At 42.2% G+C, this 24,233-nt stretch overlaps 1 protein-coding gene across 8 annotated transcripts in view; it reads left to right on the top strand.

Moving 5' to 3' along the window:
• Nucleotides 1-24,233, top strand: part of PPP2R5C (protein phosphatase 2 regulatory subunit B'gamma) — a 157,818-nt gene that overhangs the window by 126,349 nt on the left and 7,236 nt on the right. For 3 of the 8 annotated variants that reach the window (XM_053601594.1, XM_053601599.1, XM_053601596.1), the window contains 5 exons: nucleotides 5,960-6,130; nucleotides 8,507-8,658; nucleotides 11,921-12,022; nucleotides 15,235-15,307; nucleotides 20,627-20,743. In XM_053601594.1, the coding sequence (XP_053457569.1) occupies nucleotides 5,960-6,130; nucleotides 8,507-8,658; nucleotides 11,921-12,022; nucleotides 15,235-15,307; nucleotides 20,627-20,743 (615 nt within the window). The remainder of the gene's footprint in view (nucleotides 1-5,959; nucleotides 6,131-8,506; nucleotides 8,659-11,920; nucleotides 12,023-15,234; nucleotides 15,308-20,626; nucleotides 20,744-24,233) is intronic. The other 5 variants (XM_053601595.1, XM_053601600.1, XM_053601598.1 and 2 more) reach the window with 3 other exon arrangements.

The raw sequence follows: 24,233 nt of genomic DNA, 5'->3' as shown, positions 1-24,233 counted from the left end.
ACAAAATCATACGTGAGGTACCAGTTTAGGCATTTGAATAAACGTTTTTTAAACAACTTACTGAGATGTAATTCACATATCATACAATTCACCCTTTTAAAATGTATAAGTGAAAGGTTTGTTTTCTATTACCTAGAAATTCTTTTTAATTGCAGTAGAATATGTCATTTTAACTATTTCAATTATATTATTTCAGTGGCATTAATTACATTTACAATGTTGTACAACAATCACCACTATTTCCAAAACTTTGTCATCACCCTACACAAAATTCTACCCATTAAGTAATAACACCTTATTACCCCACCCACCCAGCCTGTTAACCTGTAATCTGGTTTCTGTCTGTGAATTTGACAACTCCAAAACCTCATATAAGTAGGATCATAAAATGTTTGTCCTTTTGTGCCTAGCTTATTTCATTCAGCATGCCTTGCAAGGTTCATTCATGTTGTATCATGTGTCAGAACTTCACTCCTTATTACGGTTGAACAGTATTCCGTCATATGGATAGACCACATTTTGTTTATCCATTTAATCACCAGTGGACACTTGGTGATTCTTACCTTTTAGCTCTTGGGGAGAATACAGCTGTTTGTATATTGGTGTGCAGCTATCTGTTCAAGTCTCCATTTTCACTTCCTTTGGATATGTACACAGAAGTAGAATTTCTGAATTCTATATATTGTATGTTCAGCTTTTTGAGGAACTGCCATACTGTTTTCCATAGCAACAGCACAGTTTTACATCCCACCAGCAAGGTACAAAGGTCCCTGTTTTCTATATCCTCACCAATGCTTGTTATTTCCTTTTGTTTTTTTTTGGAGTCATCCTAGTGGTAAGAAGTATCTTATTGTAGTATTGAGTTGCATTTCCCTGACAGTGATGTTGAGCATCTTTTCATGTTCACATTGACCATGTTTGTATCTTCTTTGCAGAAATGTCTGTTTCTTTGTCTACTTTTAAAATTGCAGTTTTTTATTGTTGAGTAACAAAATAAGGAGTGTTTGGTGCTATTTCAAATGTTTGAATGTTCTTTTAAAAGTCAGTCAGTAGCCAGGCTTTGTGGTGGGCGCCTGTAATCTAGCTGTTCAGGAGGCTGAGGATCACTTTACCCCAAGAGTTTGAGGTTGCTGTGGACTATTATGCCACAGCACTCTACCCAGGGTGACAGAGTGAGACTCTCTCAAAAAAAAAAAAAAAAAAAAATCCCTGTCAGGATAGAAGGCGCAGAGCTAGCTGGTCATTTCTGAGTCCTTCCTGTGCCTTCAGCTGTCTCACGCAGTTTTTTTTATGAGATTGTAATTTTTATAGTGAAATTACATGAGAAGTTCCTTTTTTTTTTTTTTTTTGTAGAGACAGAGTCTCACTTTATGGCCCTTGGTAGAGTGCTGTGGCATCACACAGCTCGCAGCAACCTCCAACTCCTGGGCTTAAGCGATTCTCTTGCCTCAGCCTCCCAAGTAGCTGGGACTACAAGCGCCCACCACAACGCCCGGCTATTTTTTGGTTGCAGTTCAGCCGGGGCCGGGTTTGAATCCGCCACCCTCAGTATATGGGGCCGGCGCCTTACCGACTGAGCCACAGGCGCCACCCAAGAAATTCCTTTTTTTTTTAATTTAATTTTATTTTTTTGAGACAGTCTCACTATGTCACCCTCAGTAGAGTGCTGTGGCATCACAGCTCACAGAACCTCAAACTCTCGGGCTTAAGCAGTTCTCTTGCCTCAGCGTCCCAAGTAGCTGGGACTACAGGTACCCACCACAATGCCCGGCTATTTTTTTATTGCAGTTGTCATTGTTGTTTAGCTGGCCTGGGCTGGGTTCAAACCCTCCAGCCTCAGTGTATGTGGCCAGCACCCTAACCCTGAGCTACGAGCCCCAAGCCACATGAGAAATCTTAATCCTGGGTTAAACTGGCTTCTAAGTTCTGCTTTCTTTGAAGCTTTTAAATTCTGGGGAGGCTTCCCCATCTCACCCATAAAATTTAGGAAAAGTTCTCATCCTATGGATTACGTGGATAACTAGGGTCAGAAAAGTATTCGCCCAGCCTTCCCCACCCTGCTGGCCCCTCATGGAATGCCACATTCCTGCATCATCTCCCTCAGGCCTCCAAACACCTACCTCTGCCACGACTCTGGCTGAGATTATGGAAGCTTCCAAGGAAAAGTACCAAATGCTATCACACTTCAGCATCAAGCACAGTCAAGGTTCTTAACTTCAGTTTAGAGTTGGTATGTGTTATTTTTATCCTCCTTAACTGACTGAAGGCATATTTAGGTATGGAAAAGAAAAACAAGTCAGTGTTCATAATAAAAAAAGCCCATTGGGAGTTTGTTTTTTCCTTTTTTTTTTTTTTTTTTACACTGTATTTTCTCCAGTAGTTACACACTCTTATTCCTCTGTCTGCATTTGAGGTTATCTGCAAACTAAAGGATGAGAGCTCTTTCTGGAGGAAATAATATGTAAAAAAATTCCATCTCCTCCCTAACCTTTTTCTATTCAAAAATAAGAAAGATAATGGAAGGAAAGGAAAAGTTTTCAAAGTTTTCTATTGCGATTTTTCTTTGTTCATATATGTCATACTCCTGTAGTAGCTGGAGAACTCACCAAATGCCATGCTGTGTTTACCACAGACTGAGGCTTCTCCCACCAACCCACCACCTGTGGCAGCTCTGTCCTGCTGGCCACTGTCTATTGAAGCCTGCGTCCTAATCCTGTTCTAGCAAGCTCAGTGAGCTTCACCCCTTTCTCTTTTCCATCTAGAAATAATATGAAAGAGGGTAAAGTTTATAAATGTTTTTAATTCCTGCTAATATAGTAAATAATAAAGCAAATAAAAATTTGCAAGAGTGGCCTGGCACAGTGCATCACATCTGTATTCCTAGCACTTTGGGAGGCTGAGGTGGGTAGTCGCCTGAGCTCAGGAGTTCGAGAGCAGCCTGAGCAAGCACGAGACCCCCATGTCTAAAAACAGCCAGGCATTGTGGTTGGCGCCTATAGTCCCAGTTACTTGGAGGGCTGAGGAAAGAGGATCACTGGAGCCCAAGATTTTGAGGTTCCTGTGAGCTATGATGCCACAGCACTCTACCAAGGGGAGCAAAGTGAGACTCTGTCTTTAAAATAAATACATAAATAAATAAATTTGCAAGAGTGAGAGCTCTAAATTGCAGTTGTCTAAAAGGAGACAACTTGCCAGCTTCTTTTGGGTCCTTCCTTGTAAGTGTAACATACAAAACTCTGGATGCCAGCACAGAGAAGCCATGAACGTCATGTGTTCAGTCCCTTTTATTTCCATCTAGAATCACTTCTTGTCTTAATTTCCTGCTGCACAGATAATATAGTGGTACTATCTTGGCTTTAGAAAGATTTGACTTTCTGTATGGTAGAAATATTCAGGCCTGTCACCTGTAGCTCAAGCGGCTAAGGCACCAGCCACATACACCAGAGCTGGCAGGTTCGAATCCAGCCTGGGCCTGCCAAACAACAATGACAACTACAACCAAAAAATATCCAGGTGTTGTGGAGGGCGCCTGTAGTCCCAGCTACTTGGGAGGCTGAGGCAAGAGAGTCGCTTAAGCCCAGGAATTGGAGGTTGCTGTGAGCTGTGACACCATGGCACTCTACCCAGGGCGACAGCTTGAGGCTCTGTCTCAAAAAAAGAAAGAAAGAAAGAAATATTCAGGTGCTCATCTTAGTAAATTTCTTCCTTTGAAATTCATATTTTATGAAAACACAAAGGCCATTTTATCTTCCTTCCACATCAAAAGCGTGTCACTATTTAAGGTGAAAGTGTAAACTTTTGTGAAGGTGTGTACCCGCTTGGTACCATTGAGAACACTTGGTGTGTGTTTCCCAGCCCACACTGAAGGAACTCCACAAGTCATGGGTGCCTAGGCTCAGAGATTTGTAAAGTATGATCCTCTTAAAAGACTGGGATATAAAGGATGCTTGTTGCCTCCATTTATAGTTTGTAATTAATATTTTTTATTTGTAGAATTGTGAACATAGAACTCAAAAGCTTTCTGAGCATATTAAGTATGTTAACTATTGTAAAAAGAATAGAGGCTCATCAGATAGCTTATGGAAGTGAAATTGTGTTCAGTTTTCTTTACTTTTTTTTTTTTTTAGTGTTGGGGATTCATTGAGGGTACAAGAAACCAGGTTACACTGGTTGTATTTGTTAGGTAAAGTTCCTCTTATAATTGTGTTTTGTCCCCGGAAGATGTGTTTGCTTGCCTCTTTAGGCTAATTGAGTTTTATTGCGGGGTCTGGTGACAGCTCTGCTTTCTCCCTAATGTGCCAAGACAGGAGAGGGGTCATCCCAGGACATGAGGCTGGGCTGCTGTGCCCACCCAGGCCCACTTGCCCTCCCCAGGGAGCAGGCAGTCCCTTAAGTTTATTAAGAAAAGCTCGGTGCCCTGGAATACCCAGCATCAAAGAGCCTTTGTTGCCTGGGATTAGCATTCCCTGAGCAGGTACCTTCCTCCACAGAACACTGCCCTGCTCTAAAGCAGCTAAACTAGCTGGGTATTGATCACAAATCGTTTAAATCCAGTATGTGAAATCTGATTCCAGAAATAATACCTTTTCCAAAGAGACAGACTGGCTTAAATCCATTGTGTTATATAGCTCCTTGCATTTCTCCTAATAAAATTCCATTTGACAAATGAAAAGGAATGTAGATTTATGAAATGATTTGCATCTGCTGTATCCTTAACAGTGGTTCCAATACACATAGTGCACTAGTAAGGTAGGAATGCAGTAAATATCTACTAAATAATTTTGAATTAGAAGCAGGAAAGTCATTAAATGGTGCATTTTTAAAAGACAGTTGTGTTGCACTCTTTATAAGACTTCAGAATTAGGAGCACTTTCTTTTTCTTATAAATTTTGGAATTTGTGAATTGTAATAGTATAGCAGATTTTCCAGAGCCCTAATGCCAAAGCATTTGTTCTAAATTGATGTGTTTTTTTTTTTAATACCCATCTTATTTTTTAACAACCATAATGACTAAAAGGCTGGCTTGCTACACAGTGAGTTGATTTGACTAGTGAGCGAAAGCAACCGGCCAGTCCCAAAAAACCAACACTTGCAGCAGTTCCACTCAGCAGTCTTGGTCCCAGCCTGGAAGCTGGGGTGATGTCTCCATGGTACTGCTGTGACCAGGCCAGACAGCTGCTTTAGAGTAATCAATTGTACTTGTACAGTTGTGTGTGCCAATGTATGTGTACTTACATGTAAATGCCTATTTTGGATTGTTCGTTTTTTAGAACTAAGATAACTCTAGAAGTATTATTAATCTGTACTGAGTCAAATTCAATATTTTGTACTGGTATGATCTCCTAACTGCTTATTTTTTTATTTTGTCCTTTTTTTTCTTTTTCTTTTTCTTTTTTTTTGAGACAGTCTCTCACTTTGTTGCCCTCGGTAGAGGGCTGTGGCGTCACAGCTCACAGCAACCTCCCCCTCTTGAGCTTAGGTGATCCTCTTGCCTCAGCCTCCCGAGTAGCTGGGACTACATGCACCCGCCACAATGCCTGGCTATTCTTTATTTGTTTGTTTGCAGTTTGGCTGGGGCCGGGTTTGAACCCACCACCCTCAGTATATGGGGCTGGTGCCCTACCCACTGAGCCACAGGCACCGCCCCCTATTTGGTCTTTTTTTTTTTTAAGCGACTGACTCATACTGAAATGGTATTTAATCAGAGGAGGATGGGTCGCATAAATTAAAACTGTGATTCTAAAGTGTATGAAATGGGATGTAGTGGCACACACCTGTGTAGTCCTAGCTACTGGCAGAAACAGAAGGAAAGTATGTAAAAGTGTGCCTATTTCTATAATTTCAAAGACCCACGTACTGACTGATTCCTGAGTCACTGTTCCTTCTGCAGGGAAGACGGCACCATCTTACCTCGTCACTTCATAGGCATCCCTCCTTCCATGTGTCCTTTCTCTTGCAGGTGGTGATGGCACTTCTCAAATACTGGCCAAAGACTCACAGTCCAAAAGAAGTAATGTTCTTAAATGAATTAGAAGAGATTTTAGATGTAATTGAGCCATCAGAATTTGTGAAGATCATGGAGCCTCTTTTCCGGCAATTAGCCAAGTGTGTCTCCAGTCCACACTTCCAGGTACATGGGGCTTCAAGAGAGAGAAGGATTTAGGATAGTTCGGAAGGGGTCATTGAAACCAACAAAACTCAGACAAAAAAAGCTCAGCAAGTGACAGAAAAGTAAGAAGTCTGTCTGGCAAGTGGGCAACAGTAGTAAAGTGAGACGGACTGAGTTGGCGGTCAGAGAAGGGCACCACTGTGTTCAATCTCTTGCATGTTCCATGGCAGGTAATGGAATTCTTATGTTAGAAATTTCTTTTTTTCTTTTTTTTTTTAAATGGAGTCTCACTATGTAGCCCTCGGTAGAGTGCTGTGGCATTACAGCTCACAGCAACCTCAAACTCTTGGACTTCAGCAATTCTCTTGCCTCAGCCTCCCAAGTAAGCTGGGACTACAGGCACCCGCCACAACGCCCAGCTATTTTTTGGTTATAGTTGTTATTGTTGTTTAGCAGGCCCAGGTGGGTTTGAACCCGCCAGCCCCACTGTACCCAACCGGCACCCTAGCCGCTGAGCTACAGGCGCTGAGCCAATGTTAGAAATTTCTGCAAGTTCTCACGTAAGGAACTAGAAAATGAAAGTAGTGTTTTTCAAAACATGCAGTGTGAGCAGTTTGCAGAAAGGAATATGGTTTTCTAGAAACTGTAGGGATCAGCACAACAGGGCACTGGCCCGAGCACCCAACACTGGAATGCCAGGAAGAGACTGAAAGTCATTTGAAGTTTCTGAGAAACAAACCCTTCCCCAGGTGCTGAAATAACTGTCAATATAGGTAACATTACACTTCCAAGAGAAGGCAGGGATGAATTAAATCATCATGTATCACTTTGAATAAAGGCATGTGACAGGAAAACAAGAAAGAGAATTCCAGGTGGGAAAGATGAGGGCTTCAAGAAGCTGGATGGGACCATCATGCTGTGTGTGCACCCGCAGGCCTTTCCTCCTACAACCCTGACCAAGAACAGAGCATGAAGGGACACTAAGGCAGGCTTGGACACCTCTGGGCGAGTTTGGCACTGAGACTCCCTGTGGCCATCACCTGGAGGCTCCCCTCAAACTCTCCCAGAGCTCTTTCATCTTTGTCCCTTAACCAGGCTTGAGCCCATCTTGGCTTCTGCTTCACATCAGCACGGAGTACTTGCCTGAATCTTTTCCAGACATATAAACATAAGGCCATCTCATTCTTAATTTTTAGATGTTTTTCATCAAAAAAATTTGCTGGTTTTAGAAAAAACTTCAAAACTTAAACCTTCAAGCATCTTAAGTTTCTGTTTTCTAATTCAGGCTTAAAATCTTACCCCCAAGTATATTTGTCAATAGATACATAGATGTTTTTTAAAATACAAGGTGTGGAAGTCTTAAATAAGGAATAGTTTATAAGCCATCAATGTGATGGTGACATTTTATTCAATTCACTCTTATGTTCTTGTGTATGCCTATCTGTCTTCCTTCAGCCAATTCACTCCTATTCTGTGGAGTTTGTTCTAGCCCACTGCCTCTCAGAAATCTTCCCTGATTTCCTGAGCCTGGCATGGCCTTGCCCACCATTCTCTCAGCATCCCACCCTCACACACTGAGCCACGATCTCGGAATCCCTAGGCTGTAGGTTTCTAGCAGAAACGTCATCCCCTCTGCTCAGAGTCCCTGAGCGCTCCTGTCAGATCCATGCATGCATAGGTATGGTAACAGCGTGTGGTTAGGTAGAAGATGCGCCTCTTCCCAGGGAGTATTTGCTGTGACAGGGACAAGCCAGGTGCCCTGGGACTGCCCTGAGTTCTCAAATGGCTCTGCAGAACATGAACACATGTGTTTATTGACTATGGAGACAGCAAATAGGGCTGAGATGTGAACTGTTGCTGAACCCTGGGTGGAGGAAGGTAGACTAGTCTTTTACCTTTATGTAGGTTTGAAAGTTTGGCAATAAAAATGGGAACCTCAGTGACCTTGGTTTCTCCTGTGCCCCACCCTCACTTGTTCACCTACTCAAAAGCTTTATGAAGGCAAGAATTTCTGCCTTCAGAAGGTTTCTCTGCAGAATGCTCAGTGCTGAAGCATATTGCACACATTGGAGACCAAAATGTGGGGCAGGTGAGGGACTTAACATGGGGGTGGCCATGCTGGAGGGATGAAATAAACTCCTCTGACTTGTGTCCTTAGGGTCTAGTCCAGTGTCTTTTCTATTTATTGAATAGAGAAATAAGTGACAATGTTCTTAATTTCTTGATATACAGAAAGTTATCTGCCTCTTTGTCTATAGCTCTTCAAGGTTATTATCTAGAGTATTTTGAATTTGTAGAAATAATCATAACTTTCTGATTCAGTATAATTAGTTATCCTCTTTGTAGGTTTAACAGTAAGGACACCTGCCTAATGTTTCTAAGCATGGTCGCCAGCAGCAGCCATGCACTTCTGTCTTTCAGGTGGCAGAGCGGGCACTGTATTACTGGAATAATGAATACATCATGAGCTTAATCAGTGACAACGCAGCCAAGATTCTGCCCATCATGTTCCCATCCTTGTACCGAAACTCGAAGACCCATTGGAATAAGTAAGAACCGACTTGCTGTTATCTTTTCCAGTCACTTTTAAGTGTTACATATTTTGCTGATGGTTCAATTATAGTAAAAATCCAAATTTTAATAGTTATAAAACAAAAATATCTATTTCTGTGTGGGCTTTAAATCATATAGCATTGTAGATTTTATTTGTAGCCTTTTATTTACCTGCTTAACCTTGTATCAAACCGTATAAAGGCACGTCTGTTTGCAACCACCTCTGCCAGTTTCAGTAGCAGCATTTTCAAGGCTTTTTCCCAAGCTCCTTCAAAGATGTTGAGGGTCACTGCAAAGCTCGTGGGCCTCAGCGCTGCCTGGGTGAGGCCCTCTGGGAGACCCAGGGACCACCCCCTGTGGTCACTACCCAAGAAAGAAAAGGAAGAGGAGTGACCTAAACACAGCCCAAGGAGTTGAAACATTCACTTCTACTTCTCTCTCTTATCTTTTTACTTAAGGATGAATAAATCAATTGAGCAATACTTTTCTGATACTTTAAAAGGACATTGTCAATGTGGGTGCTATATTATTATTATTTTTTTAATTTTATTTTTTTTAAAGACAGAGTCTCACTTTGTCGCCATCAGTAGAGTGCTGTGGCATCACAGCTCACAGCAAACTCCAGCTCCTGGGCTTGGGCGATTCTCTTGCCTCAGCCTCCAGAGTAGCTGGAACTATAGGCACCTGCCACAACACCCAGCTATTTTTTTGTTACAGTTTGGCCGGGGCCGGGTTTAACCCGCCACCCTTAGTATATGGGGGCCAGCGCCCTACTCACTGAGCCACAGGCGCCACCCGGTGCCGTATTATTTTTTAATACTGAATTTAATACTTCTGGTATTAAAATGAATATAAGTATCAGAGTTTTTCTTTCTTCACCTTCTTTCACTTCCTTCTTTTAAAGTGAGTCTTGGAGAGAATAAGGAGCCCTACCAATCCGTAGTCACAAAACTGGTGAGCCGCTTTCAGGTTCCAGCCAGCCTCCCGACTGGCAGTGACTAGCAGTGTCTATCGGTGCATCCCTCTTGCTGTGCCGCACAGCGGGGGCCAGCCCTCTTTATACCTGCCTGGCTGAGGGTGTAGGTGGTACTGACCGCTTCTTAGAATTAAACCTGGAGGCAGCAGCCAGGCAGGTGTTAGCCCACCTGAAGCCATGGAGTACTGAACCCGGCCATAAGTGCACAGTCCTGTGGGTGTGAAGACAGAATAGCAGACAGAACAGAGTCAGATTGATTTTGATTAGTTGTTCTGCTGCTAACAAGCTGTCTGAACCTACTAGGCAAGTTAGCCCTCTAGATCTTTCTCAACCAGTTTCCTCATCTGAAAAATAGAGAAAATAAAATGCATTGCTTTTCAGAGACCTTCACTCTGTTGTGAAGCTTAATTAAGATGGAATTAATATACAGGGCGGACATAAAGTTCTCGTGCAATTTAAAATAGTTTAATGTAGTAAATTGCACATGAACTTTAAGTCCACCCTGTATATAAAGTACCTGGCAGATGCTTGAAGTAACCATTCAACAAATTTTGCTGCAGGACTAGCAGCGTTGCTGATCTTGGTGGAAGCAGCCACTGCTCAGTAGTGTGTAGCAGACACAGCTGTTGGCACAATTCAGCCACTTTCAACAACCTTTTCTTTTTAACTTTTTCCTGTGTGTGTGTGTGTGTGTGTGTGTGTGTGTGTGTGTGTGTGTGTGTGTGTGTGTGTGTGCGCGCGCGCGCGCGCAGTTTATGGCCAGGGCTGGGCTTGAACCCACCACCTCCAGCATATGGGGCCAGCGCCCTACTCCTTTGAGCCACAAGAGCCGCCCCCCCCATTTTTTTTTTTTTTTTTTTTTTTTTTGAGACAGAATCTCTCTATGTTGCCCTCAGTAGAGTGCTATGGCATCACAGCTCACAGCAACCTCCAACCCTTGGGCCTAAGCGATTCTCTTGCCTCAGCCTCCCAAGTAGCTGGGACCACAGCTGCCTGCCACAATGCCCAGCTATTTTTTCGTTTTAGTTGTCATTGTTGTTCAGCCAGCCCAGGCCAGGTTCAAACCCACCAGCCTCAGCACCCTACCCACTGAGCTATGGGCACCGCCTCTTTTTTTCTTGTTAATTGAATACAACGGGTGATAACAAAGGCCCTATAGAAAAACTGTACTTACTGTGTCTCATCTAGTATAATGTGAAAGCCAACACAATTGTTAATAATAACTGACTTTCATTTCCTGCCCATTGCAAAGGAAGAAATATTCTTTTAAATGTTTTCTTGGGTGGCACCTGTGGCTCAGTGGGTAGGGCGCCAGCTCCATATACCAAAGGTGGTGGGTTCAAACCTGGCCCTGGCCAAACTACAACAACAAAAATAGCCTGGTGTGGCAGGCACCTTTAGTCCCAGCTACTTGGGAGGCTGAGGCAAGAGAATCGCCTAAGCCCAGGAGCTAGACGTTGCTGTGAGCTGTGATGCCATAGTACTCTACCGAGGGTGACACAGGAAAACTCTGTCTCTAAAAAAAATTAAAAAATAAATGTTTTCTAAATATGATTTGGGTTTTATTATGAAATGGATTAAGAAGTGGTTATGATTTGAAAGTTACACTTTCTGTTTTTAACTCTGTTATATTGTTAACAATTCTGTGAGTTGTCTGGGCTCTGCTGGGTAGTTTCTCTGCTGATCTCCACTGGGGGGCTTTTACGTGTTACAATCAGGTGGCATCTGAGACCAGAGTCATCTGGAGGCTCAGCTGGGACAGTTGGGCCTCTCTCCCTCTCCACATATGTCAAAGCCTCAGAGCTAAGTTCTGATTAGGCTGTTCCATGTTAATTTTATTTTCTACCTTTCAAAGCTCTACTTTGGCATTGTTAAAATTAATTTTTCTGTCCTCAGTGAATAAGATCAAAAAGAAACTGACATTAATAGGAAATAAAGTTATCCCATTACTATCTTTTTAAATTCTGTCTTAGTTATATTTGTTCAAGTTTCAACGTTTTTTTATTCAGCTTCCAACCCAGGTGGCTCTTGGCTACTGTCAGCCAGGACTACAGTAGACCAAGAAGCCTGACATGCTCATATGAGAGCAGTTAGGAAGGGAGAACGCACAGAACTGTGTGCTGACTCTTAAGACAGTGAATGAATCACAACTATAAAAAGCTTCTGATCTGGTGGCTCGGGAGATTGTGGAACATGGGATTGGTCAGGTGTGGAGACGAAGCAGGACTGCAGTGGGGGGACAGAGAGGGACCCTAAGTCTCACTGTGAAGTTTTCTTTGTAGGACGATACATGGCTTGATATACAATGCTCTGAAACTCTTCATGGAAATGAACCAAAAACTATTTGATGACTGCACTCAACAGTTTAAAGCAGAAAAACTGAAGTAAGTTGCTCATTTCCTAAGTTACTATTTCCAGGAGGGTTTTTATTCTTCCTTAATCCTCGGTAAACCTCTTCCACTGTTTTACCCTAAAAAGTGACCCGTTAGGGCAGTGTCGGTGGCTCAAAGGAGTAGGGCGCCCACCCCATATACTGGAGGATGGCGGGTTCAAACCTGGCCTGGGCCAAAAACTGCAAAAAAAGTGACCCTTTAAGGCAGTGGTTCTCAACTTTCCTAATGCCATGACCCTTTAATACAGTTCCTCATGTTGTGGTGACCCCCAACCATAAAATTATTTTTGTTGCTACTTCATAACTGTAATTTTGCTACTGTTATGGATCATAATGTAAATATCTGATATGCAGGATGTATTTTCATTGTTACAAAGAGGTCGCAACCCATAGGTTGAGAACCGCTGCTTTAAGGCTCACACCTGTAATCCCAGCACTTGGGAGGCCGAAGTGGGTGGATTGCCTGAGCTCACAAGTTCGAGACCAGCCTGAGCTAGATCGAGACCTTGTCTCTAAAACTAGCCGGGCATTGTGGCGGGCACCTGTAGTCCCAGCTAGCTACTTGGGAGGCTGAGGCAGGAGAATCGCTTAAGTCCAAGAGTTTGAGATTGCTGTGAGCTATGATACCACGACACTCTAGTGAGGGCGACAAAGTGAGACTCTGTCTCAAAAACAAACAAAAAAAGTGACCTTTTAAAGTAAAAGCAGTCCTCCTTGGAAAGCAAATGAAACTATTATAATAACTTGTTACAGAGCACATGTTTAAAGTTAGCTATTCTTTCCCTTAAACATGTTACCACATATTACTAGTTTAATCATCTTTGCAAAAAGCACATGTGAAGTCAAGAATTTAACATTCTAAATGTTTTCTCCTCTTGGGGGACACTTAAAGGCTATAATATGTTGTAATTGTTCATATTTATAAGGCAGGAATTTGAATCATGAGAGAGCAAGAGTCTTCATTTCATTGTAGCTTTATTCTAATTTAAAGATCATGGATCTCCATGAATGAATTTATTTTTTTTTTTATTTTTATTTTTTTTGAGACAGAGCCTCAAGCTATCGCCCTGGGTAGAGTGCAGTGGCATCACAGCTCACAGCAACTTCCACCTCCTGGGCTCAAGCGATTCTCTTGCCTCCACCTCCCAAGTAGCTGGGACTACAGGTGCCCGCCACAAAGCCCAGCTATTTTTTGGTTGCAACTGTCATTGTTGTTTGGCAGGCCCGGGCTGGATTCAAACCCGCCAGCTAAGGTGTACGTGGCTGGCGCCTTAGCCACTTGAGCCACAGGCACCAAGCCTGAATTTTATACTTTGTTTATCACTTAAAACTGGCTAAGATAAGTTTTGAATGAATGTAATTCAAAATACAGTATATGTAATATACACACACACTCACACACACATATAAAACCAGCTGTCATTTGTTCATTCTTTAAACAGATATGTAAATGTTTACCTGTACTCCAAAGCCCTATTTTAGGTTCTGGTACTATATCGATGAATAAAACAGAAAAATGTAGCAAAGGGCCACAGGCCAATCTTTCCCTTAGGCCTGCCAGCTTCATGGTTCTCATCTCAGAGCTCAACATAATGTTCAAATTTGAACATGTAAGCACGGGGGCTTTTCTGATGGCAGCTCTTCCTCTTATTGAATACCACACATAGCTTCCTAAAGGGACCAAAGATCATGTAATACACTTTCTGGATCCAGATGTACTTTTTGAATCCAGAAAGTTGGACACAAGAGAAGTGATTTACTGAAAGCCATGATAACTCTAACAGTAGAATCAGACAGCATCCTAGGGCCCTGCTAATAAGGGTGCTCCAGTCCAGTCTTTCTTTTTTTTTTTTTTTTTTTTTTTGAGACAGAGTCTCACTCTTTTGTCCTCAGTAAAGTGGTGTGGCAACCTCAAACTTGGGCGTCAGTGATTCTCTTCCCTGAGCCTCCCAAGGAGCTGGGACTATAGGCATCTGCCACAACACCCTGCTTTTTTGTTGTTGTTACAGTTGTCATTGTTGTGTTTTTAGCTGTCCCGGGCCGAGTTCTAACCTGCCAGCCTAGGTGTATGTGGCCAGCGTCCTACTCAGTGAGCTACAGGCACCGAGCCTCCTTTCCAGTCTTGTCAGAATTGGAACGCTAACTCTATTTACCTAGGTTCCTTTATGTGGTGGTATAGTCTCATTTTTCAGGGGCTATATAAACTTTCTACCAAAATCATACCAGTTTTGGTCAGGTGCAGCAACTCAGGCCTATAATCCCAGCACTTTGGGAGGCCAGGAGTTTGAGACCAGCCTGGGCAATATAGCAAAACCTCATCTCTATTAAAAAAAAAAGAAGAAAAAAATTTTTTAATTATATAGGTCATATAAAGAAGCAACTAACCAGTGGAAGGATGGAGACACAAGATTTACTTGTATAAGATTTTTTTAAAGAATTTAAATTCTTAGTGGGACTCAGTGGCTCATCCTTGTAATCCCAGCACTCCGGGAGGCTGAGGTGGGCGAATTGCCTAAGCTCAGGAGTTGGAGACCAGCCTGAGCAAGAGCAAGACCCCTTTTCTACTAAAAATAGAAAAACTAGCCAGGTGTGGTGGCAGACGCCTGTAGTCCCAGCTACACGGAAGGCTGCAGCAAGAAGATCATTTGAGCCCAAGAGTTTGAGGTTGCTATGAGCTGTGATACCACAGCACTCTACCAAGGGCATAAGAGTGAGACTCCATCTCAAAAAAAAAAAAAATTTAAATTCTTAGACCTGTTAACTTTTTAGCCTTTTCATTTTTTGACTGACTCTTTACCTCTAAATTATGGTTGGTTTTTAATTCCATTTTCCTTGTTACATACATTGTGATCAAACACTATGAAGTATATGAATAAGGCCAGAAATTAACAAAAGAAAAAAGGTGATTGTATTGCTGTACATATGCATCTGTGCTTTTTTTTTTTTTTTTTTCCTTTTTTCCAGAGCAGCCCACACTGCTGGTAGGCTAGTTTTTATTTTTTTATTTTTTAACATTCCGTTATGGAAATTTTAAACTTACATAGAAATGGAGAAATGGAATAATAAACTTTCACATGTCCATCGCCTCAGTTTCTCCAGCTCCCAACCAGCTTTATTTCATTTGTATCTGTGCTTTCTTTGCCTTTAACATTTTCTCTGAATATGTCATCTCTCTAATACAAATGATATTTTTCTATTTTTCAGAGAGAAGCTAAAAATGAAAGAACGAGAAGAAGCATGGGTTAAAATAGAAAATCTAGCCAAAGCCAATCCCCAGGTACTAAAAAAGAGAGTAACATGAAAATGTCCAGGATGTTACTTGAATGTTTTTTTAAGATAGGAATACGTCTTCATCATGGCAAGGGGGGAGATCACTTTCACTAACATTGTATATGAAAATGTCTACAATAAAAAATACTTTTCAACTTTGTAACCCTCCTCTTGTACAAGTACTTATTTTGCCCCACAATGTTTTTGCCACAGAATTGACTTTTTTTCCTCTGCTTTTTAAATAAAACATGAAGCTTATGAATATACTGTGGTAAAAAACAAACAAAAAAAAAACCCTATTTTAGAACAAGACTATGTTTTGCTTTCTCTCTCAAATGTCATAGATGCTGTACCTCAAGCACTATTTCCTTTTCTTTTTAATGTAAAATTTATCCTAAAAGAAAGGAAATTTGATTTGAAATAGATTAAGTATAAAGTTGATGTCCTTTTTCCTAATACTAGGTTCTACAGGCTCAGCCTCTTTTTGTTAAGAATTGAATTCTGCCATACTAGTGACTAACCCTTCTCTCCACCCTAGCCAGTAGGTGCCAAGGTGCTCTAGCAAATTGGCACAAATGGTTGTGTCTTCTGGAGCTGCCTACAGTTGAAGCAGCCAGGTCTGCAGGGGTCTGGGGGAGAGGGGGCAGGTTTAATAGTTGTGATCTTTTGGTTTTATGTGTACTGATCTAAATGATTAGACACTAGGCACCTTAACTCAGTGCTTAAAGTGCCGACCCTACAAACTAGGGGCAGGCATTGAGTTTGAACCTTGCCTGGGCCTAATTAAAAAAAAAAAAAAAAAGGATTAGAGCATTATCCTTACAAATGTTTCTTTTTGTCCTGTGTGCCTATCTGATTATAATAGTATTTCACGATGAGAAACATTTGTCTGAATCTTTGCCACACTAAGAATTCTCTGCTTTCCTCAAATTCCCAGAAAGAAATTACTACTAAGCCATGTGTTTCTTTTAGTGAGGGGTATACACAAATAATTATGTATTATTTCTCTGACATTTAATAAAAAGTGATACATTAATATATTTTACCTATATAACAACATATTGGTCTGTATTCCCTTCAATAAAAATATAATCAAGGAATTTATACTATAGGAAAATTGACTGACATTTTTAATTGTTATGTTCTTGATTTTACCTAAAACAAGTAACCAGCATTTTGCTAACAATGTTTATTCATACTCTTACATAGAAATGCTTACTTTAAGCATTTTAAGATTATATCTAAAACTATATAATAATTGAGATATAGGTAGCTATAGTTATCTAATGAATAGGATTTATGTTGAAAGTGAGGTTAAAGTACTGGTATTTGTTTCTGAACATAGTAGAATCATGAATCTGGGAGCAGGTTTAGATGGCTCAGCTGTGCCTAACCTGGGCTCTGAGTATCTTGTTTTGAAGGGCCACATGCAAAGGGACTTCAGATGGGCATACTTTATAAGATTGGTAAGGGCCCCAGCACTGTTGCCATCAGCAGGCTTGGAAAACACATAATATACCATATATATGTATGTATCAGCTGGTCTGAGAAACAACTTATTATAAATGCATAAAACTTTTACAAATGAAGAACGAGTGGTTGATATTGACGGACATGGCCTAATTTCACTATTGTACTGTAACCAGTGGTCAGTACATCTGAAGAATATTCTGTTCTCTTTTCCCTTCTCCTGAACCTCCCTGAGTTTTCTCAAGTAATTTTTAAAATCCTTTTTGGTTGCTTTCTTTAAAAATGTCTGTGGTGGTAACATAGATGTAGTGGGTATTGGAGCTTTTGTGACCTCTTGCAACTTGTGGTCTTAGCACTGTCTGAGCCCTCATCTCTGTGTTGAAATCATCTGTTACTCAGTCCCCATGGTCCTGTGCACACATCCCAGTCCCATGGTACTGCTGTGTCTCTTAAATGGAAAATACTTCATGGGTCGGTACTCAGAGCTGGAAATTGTAGCCTCAGTACTTCCTTTTCATTCTCTTGAGAGAAAATCTTTTCTAAATTCTCATCACTGTTTGCCATTACAACAACAACAGAAGTAAACCATTCTGCAGATAATACCATTTGCTTCTTGTATTTTTATAATGAAAATAATTAGGTTTTTGAAGCTTGGTTTTCCATCTCAAATCTGTCTTTTTGAGAATCAATTTACTGGCTGGGCATAGTGGCAGCCACCTATAATTTCAGCTTCAGGAGGCTGAGGCAAGAGTATCATATAAGCCCAGGAGTGTGGGCCCACCATAGGTGATATAGCAAGACCCTATCCCAGAGAAAAAAGGGATAGAGAAAGAGAATTGATTTACTGGCTTTGTTGTTTTGTTTTTTTTTTTTGCAGTTTTTGGCTGGGGCTGGGTTTGAACCCATCACCTCCAGCATATGGGGCTGGTGCCCTACCCCTTTGAGCCACAGGCGCCACCCGGCTTTGTTTTTTTTTTAAGATGATTCCTAGTGATTTACTATATGTTCGGTGATACCTGTCTGGAAGCCTTCCTGATGCTAACCTCTTTTTTACAAACTATTTCATCTACTCAGAGACATGAACGTCTGTCCCATGAGGCATCTGGGGATCTGGGAAAGCTTTGGTGCCTTCAGGATTTTGTCTTGTCTGTATTAGCAGTTGTGACAGCTTCAGTGGGTTCTTTAATGTCATATGGTTTAATTTTTTTAAATCATGAAATACTGAGTATTTTAAACGTAACTTGTGTTTCTTCTAATCCACCAAAAAGAGGCTACATAGCATTTTACTACTTGTTTCTCCTGGGCTTTCATGAGCATCATGTGAAATGAAGTCACATACTTTGTGACTTTAAGCATAGCTGTGGCTCGGTGTTTCTTTCCCTTTGCAATGACAAGAGTGATGCCACAGGACCCCGCCAGGATCTGTGCCAGGCTGTGCTCTGAGAGACGAGCTCAGATGGAGGAAGTGTATATTCTTTTACCCTATTTTTATTCCCAGTCAGAACCTTTCCTGTGGCGCCTGCTCCAGGACCCTCGTTTCCTCCTTGTTGAAGGTTCTTTCCTTTGCCCTGAGTGCCAGTGAACTGTGCGCTAAGTACAGGCTGTCTGTGGCTTCCAGGAAAAGCACTGGGGGGGTCTTGGGGTTTTTTGTGTTGTTGGGTTTTTTGAGTAGTCAAAAGCCAAAATGTTTGTTTAAAATAATCCCCTGCACCATCTCAGGAGTGTTGCAGTTGTTTATGTTTCGGTACCTTCCCACATGATTGGGAACCCTCTCGAGGACAAGGCACTGTGCGTGTCCTGAATCATGAAAATTTCCAGAGGTGTAAAGATAAGAACGAGACATGGCCCTGGCTTCAAGGAGCTTACAACCCATGAGGGAGCCAGGGGGTACAAGAGTCTTCAGTTCAGATAGTGCAGTCGTAACACTCAAGCAGTATGCCAGAGGTGGAAAAGAGCAGCTCATTAGTTCGTGTCTTTAAAGACAGATGTATGAGGAAGTGGCATGAGGTGGGGCAGCCATCGCAGGGGCACCTAGAGCACCAGGGAGCTTGCTGGGCCTCTTGGAGTCTTGACTTAGCAGACATAACCTACTGGATTTGGGGGGAAGGTGCCCAAGGCAGAAATAGAGGAAAGGGAGGAGGTTGCCAGTCCTGGGTCTGGGCTATCAGCCAGGGACAGGGTCTGGATGAAAAATGAAGCTGGACAGTGCAGAAGTTTGGCCTTTGTCTCCAAAAATGTGTGCAGATACTAAAGAGCCAGAAAGGGCAAAATGACCTGATCAGACTTGAATTTTCAAAAGCACTTCCTGGCAGCAGCATGGATGGCGTGCTGAGTAGGGCTGGCAGGGATGTGTGGCAGTGGTGCTAGACAGATCCGAAGGGGCTGGCTACCTGCAGGTGCTGGAAAGAAGGAACCAGGTAGAGGGTATGGCTCCAGTTGTGTGAAAGGGAGGACAGCAGCCAGGTGGGCCCTGGGCAGGGAGGTGTGGTCAAGGGCAAGAGCTGGGCACCCTGTAGGAAGTGTGTGAAAGGGCAGAGGAAAGAGGAGAGACACCAGGAAGGCCAGGCCACAAAGACCAAGGGAGGTTTCAGGAATGGCTGTGTTCAAGTACATCTTCCATGGGGAAGTCCAGTAATGCAAAACTTAAGAATGGGTCAGTGGCCAGGAGGTTACCGACAACCCCAGTGCCATGACCCATTGGAGAGGTGAGAGCCAACCCACCTGTGCGGAGCTGCTGACTGAGGATCCTGGGCCCTGGTTGGGGTGGGTGAGGCTAGAGGAGAAGCAGTGGAAGGCTACAGGGCTTGGATTCCAACTGTCCCTTAAGGTGTTCTGAGATCTTGGGCAAAGTACCCGATCCTTTCATGCCTCAGTTCCTCCATCAGCCAAATGGGAGTGGCGGAGGACATATATCTGTTTGCTGTAGGATGAATGAGGCCCTTAGCTTAGTCCCCAGTTCACAGCAGACATAGATGTTTTTCCTGCCCTTTTGTCCTCATCTCACAGAGCAGACAGTAGACACAGTCAAGCTGTCTCATTGCACCTTGTCTGATTTTAGCCATCACAGCAGCCTTCGGAGTTGATCTTAGCCCCTTCACACTCAGGAAACAGAAAATCAGCAAGGCCAGGTGACGGCGAGCCCACTATAAACCAGAGCCTGAGTGCTGGAGCAAAGGGAGAGTGAGAAAGTCCCCGGGCCTCCCTGCAGGTCCTGTTGCCTCCCCACAGCACCAGCACTGAGGCACAGGGCAGACAGGAACTGGCAGACTAACTCAGACTGCGCTCCTTTGGTAGAGAGCAAAGACTCTAGGGATGGTATGGGAAGACTTAAGCAAGTTAGGAAAATGCTGAGAAAATGGGGAACAAAGGAGAAAGAGGAGTTGAGGAAACTGCCTCAACAAGGAAAATGATGTAAAGGGAAAAGACTATCCAGGATAGCAGACTGTGTGCAAGGAGTGGAAGGTTACAGGTGAAGTTCCAGCAGTGACCAAAGCCATGGTCCGCTTGTGTTTGGCAGCCTCTGTGGAGTCAGACCATCAGGGGCTACCAGGCTGGATGTGAGCAGCTATGCAACAGGCACTAGGGGACCCAGAGGGCGTGGAAGCGGCCTCTGGGGCCAGCAGAAGACAAGAGTGCAACCTGGATTGCCGGAGAGACAGCTTTCTGGTTTCAGAAGATGGCAGGGCCAACAGGGCTGCAGTTGTAGGCAAGTGTTTCCTGTTGAGTGGGCTTCACTCTGGAGGGGACACGGGGGGTTTGGGCAACAGGGGAAGACACGTTCCCTAGCCAAACCAAGAGCCTCGGAGCTCAGAACACGAGCACCAATCAGAGAGTGATTGCACACTTTGCATTGCAGTACACAGTGTATAGTCAAGCGAGCACCATGAGCCTTCCGGTTGCAATGGAGACAGATGGGCCTTTATTTGAAGATGTGCAGATGCTGAGAAAGACAGTGAGCGACGAGGCTCATCAGGTAAAAGTACACAGAGCTCAGCTGGGGTGCACTCCTTGCAGATTTGCTTCTAATTTTAGCAGGTGATGTGATATGCATCAGTGCTTTCTGTTTAAGCTAAAATTAAAAATTAAATTTTGATAACCTTATAGAAAACATTTTATCTATAGATCTTAATGATGAAATTACTAGGAATAATTTTTAAGGATAAAGTATGTGCCTGGGATTTGTTCCTTTATTTACTTTAACAGTCATAAACCCAACTCTTAACTATTCTTTAAATGTTAACTTAAGCAAAATCAAAAGCTTCGCAGCAATATCTTACCACAAGCTTTTTCCTCTGTGTCCCTCTGCCACCTTCTCTCTCCCAGAGTCTCCCTTTTAGCTGTTGGTGGCAGGTACTAATAACCTACCCCTCTCCCATCCCCCAGGGTACCAGGTAGAGGCCCCTTGTCCTTGTCTTCCTAGTAGTCAATGTCCTCTCCTCTCTCCTCCATCCCTCCCCCTTCCTCCCACCCCACCCCCACTATCTTTCTGTACCTCTGTTACAGGGCCTGGGCTCTGTCTGGACCACCTCTAGTGCTCTAATGGTTTGTTTCCATTATGAAAATAAATATTTAGATCACCACTGGTCCAAAGAGAGCTTCCTGTTTCTCTTTTTACTAAATTGGGAATGTATATAGTTAGGCTTTAAAAAGGGTAATTTACTAAGTTCCTTCTTGGGTTTGAGGAACCTTTCAATGCTATATTTCCCTGATCATGTCCCCCATTTCAAATATGTGTAAACACAGTCCCAAATAGATGTGGGGACACTGGCCTTTCTCACTTAGAAATTTTAAGCCTCTTTGACCAGTAAAAAATTCCTCAAGATATCCACTACTAAAATTCTGAAATGTAAAGGATGAGAATGGCTACAGTCATCCCCATTATTACACACTGAATATTCTGTGCAGGTGGTTTATAATTCTGTGTCATTTGGAGCTCAGTTACACAGATAGTTTTTTAAAATCTGTGTTTGATTCAAGTAAATCATAATCCCCACCTGATCAGACAGGATGAGGAAAATGGAAAATTGTAGCTAAATGTACCTTTATCAATGTACATATAGCTCAAGGCTTTATTTACAAAATATTCATTACTAATTTCTACAAACAGGTGGCCAACACATAGACAATATTTTGTAAGTATTTAATAAAGTTTGTAATGAATATTTGTAAATAAAGGTACAATTTCCCACTTTCTGTGTTTGGTGACTTTAGGGACGACTTCAGGGACACCCTATATATTGAGTGTTGAAATAATCACATTTTGGGCTAGGCTTGGTGGCTTATGCCTATAATCCTAGCACTCTTGAGGCCAAGGCTGGAGGATAGCTTGAGTTCAGGAGTTCACGAGCAGCCTGATTAAGAGAGAGATCGGTCTCTACTAAAAACAGAAAAATTATCCAGGCATTGTGGTGGGCACCCCAGCTGCATGGGAGGCTGAAGCAGAAGGATCACTTGAGCCCAGAAGTTTGAGGTTGCTGTGAGGGTAGGCTGACACCACAGCACTCTAGCCTTTGCAACAGAATGAGATTCCAGGGCTGGGTATGGTGGCTCAGGCCCGTAATCGTAGCACTCGGGGAGACTGCTTGAGTTTAGGAGTTAGAAACCAGTCTGAACAAGACCCCCATCTCTAAAAAAAATAGCCGGGTATGGGTGGCACCTGTGGCTCAAAGATGTAGGGCACCGGCCCCATATGCCGGAGGTGGTGGGTTCAAACCCAGCTCTGACCAAAAACTGCAACAACAAAAATAAAAATAAAAATAGCCAGGTGTTGTGGCAGGTACCTGTAGTCCCAGCTACATGAGATGAGGCAAGAGAATCACTTGAGTTCAAGAGTTTGAGGTTGCTGTGAGCTATGATGATGCCACAGCACTCTACCTAGGGTGACCAAGTAAGACTGTCTCAAAGAAAGAAAAAAAAAAAAAACAGAATGAGACTCTCTCTCAAATTTAAAAAAAAAAAGAAATAGTCATGTTTTAGAGCTATAGATTGAGTATCCCTTATCCAAAATGCTTGGGACCAGAAGTATTTTGGAATATTTGTGTATACAGAGAGTACAAAAAATGTATACGCATATTAAAAAGAAAAAGAAGTTATTACCTTTGTCATACTCAAGTCACATTTGACTTCTGCAATTACAAGAGGTGCTCGATATGACTCGTATACGCCTTTTGTTATCAGTATATATTGAGTATAACAATTTTAAGTTTTTTCTGTTCTTAAAATGTATATACATGTTTTTTGCACCCTCCGTATATACTTACTAGCCTGACAATCTCAGTGCTCCAAGAGTTTCAGATTTTAGAGCATCTTAGATTTCAGATTTTCAGATTAGGGATACTCAATCTGTACTGGGTTAAAATATTAACTATATTATTAAGATGAATGTCCTGTATTTCTTTTAAATTTTTTGGTGTAACTCCTGGAAGATTTGGAATTCTATCATGGCCGGCACTGTATTTGGATTGGACAGTGCTGGCCGAGGCTTCTTCCTCAGTGCTGTGTAGGGACAAAGCTGTAGAGCCAGGTACCCAGGGTCGGCCACGTGCATCTGGCTCTTCCTGCCCACCTAGTTCCTCCACTTAGTTTAAGATGAAAAATGTGAATGAATGCATCTTTCATCTCATCAAAGCTTGAAAATACTAAAAGTATAGTGGATAAGCTCAGTGAACATTTGATGAACTTTATAACTAATTTTCTGTCTAATCCAGTTGGATTCCATACTTTTCTCACAATTAATATTCTTAGCAATGAATAGATGTCATAAAAAAATAAGAAAACCCTTTACATTTTTCTCTATTCTCTTTGTAGGGGTATTAATGTTCCACTTACATAATATTTTTTTAGATTAGGAATTACAACTCACGTTTTTAATTACCATTTTGATTTTATGACTTCAAATGTGCTAAAGACCTGAGAACTGGCCTCAATACTGCAGACATTCAGAAGGAAATCAGTATCAGTGTCTCTCCTATGAAGAAGCCTGCCTTGGAATTTGTTATTACATGTTCATTTTTAAGACATTAGGCCAGGCTAGGTACTATGGCTCACACCTGTAATCCCAGCACTTTGGGAGACCAATGTGGACAGATCACATGAGGCCACGAGTTCAAGACAAGTGTAGGAAACCATACTAAGCCACCCCATCTCTACAAAAAGTTAAAATTAGCCAGGCATACTAGTCTGTGCCTAAAATACTAGTACCAGGTATTCAGGAGCCTGAGGCAGGCAGATCTCTTGAGCTGAGGCCACACTGAGTTGTGATCACACCACTGTACTCCAGCTTGGGCAACAGGGTGAAAATCTATATCAAAAAAAAAGTAAAAATTAAAAAAAAAATGTGTGTATATATATATATATATATATATACACACATTTTTTTTTTTTTTCCAGTTTTTGGCCAGGGCTGGGTTTGAACCTGCCACCTCTGGCATATGGGGCCAGGGCCCTTCCCCTTTGAGCCACAG

Source organism: Nycticebus coucang, chromosome 9, assembly GCF_027406575.1.
Source record: "Nycticebus coucang isolate mNycCou1 chromosome 9, mNycCou1.pri, whole genome shotgun sequence".
Classification (NCBI taxonomy): Eukaryota; Metazoa; Chordata; class Mammalia; order Primates; family Lorisidae; genus Nycticebus; species Nycticebus coucang.
The sequence above is the reverse complement of the archived record's forward strand: the minus strand, read 5'-3'. Positions and strand labels throughout refer to the sequence as shown.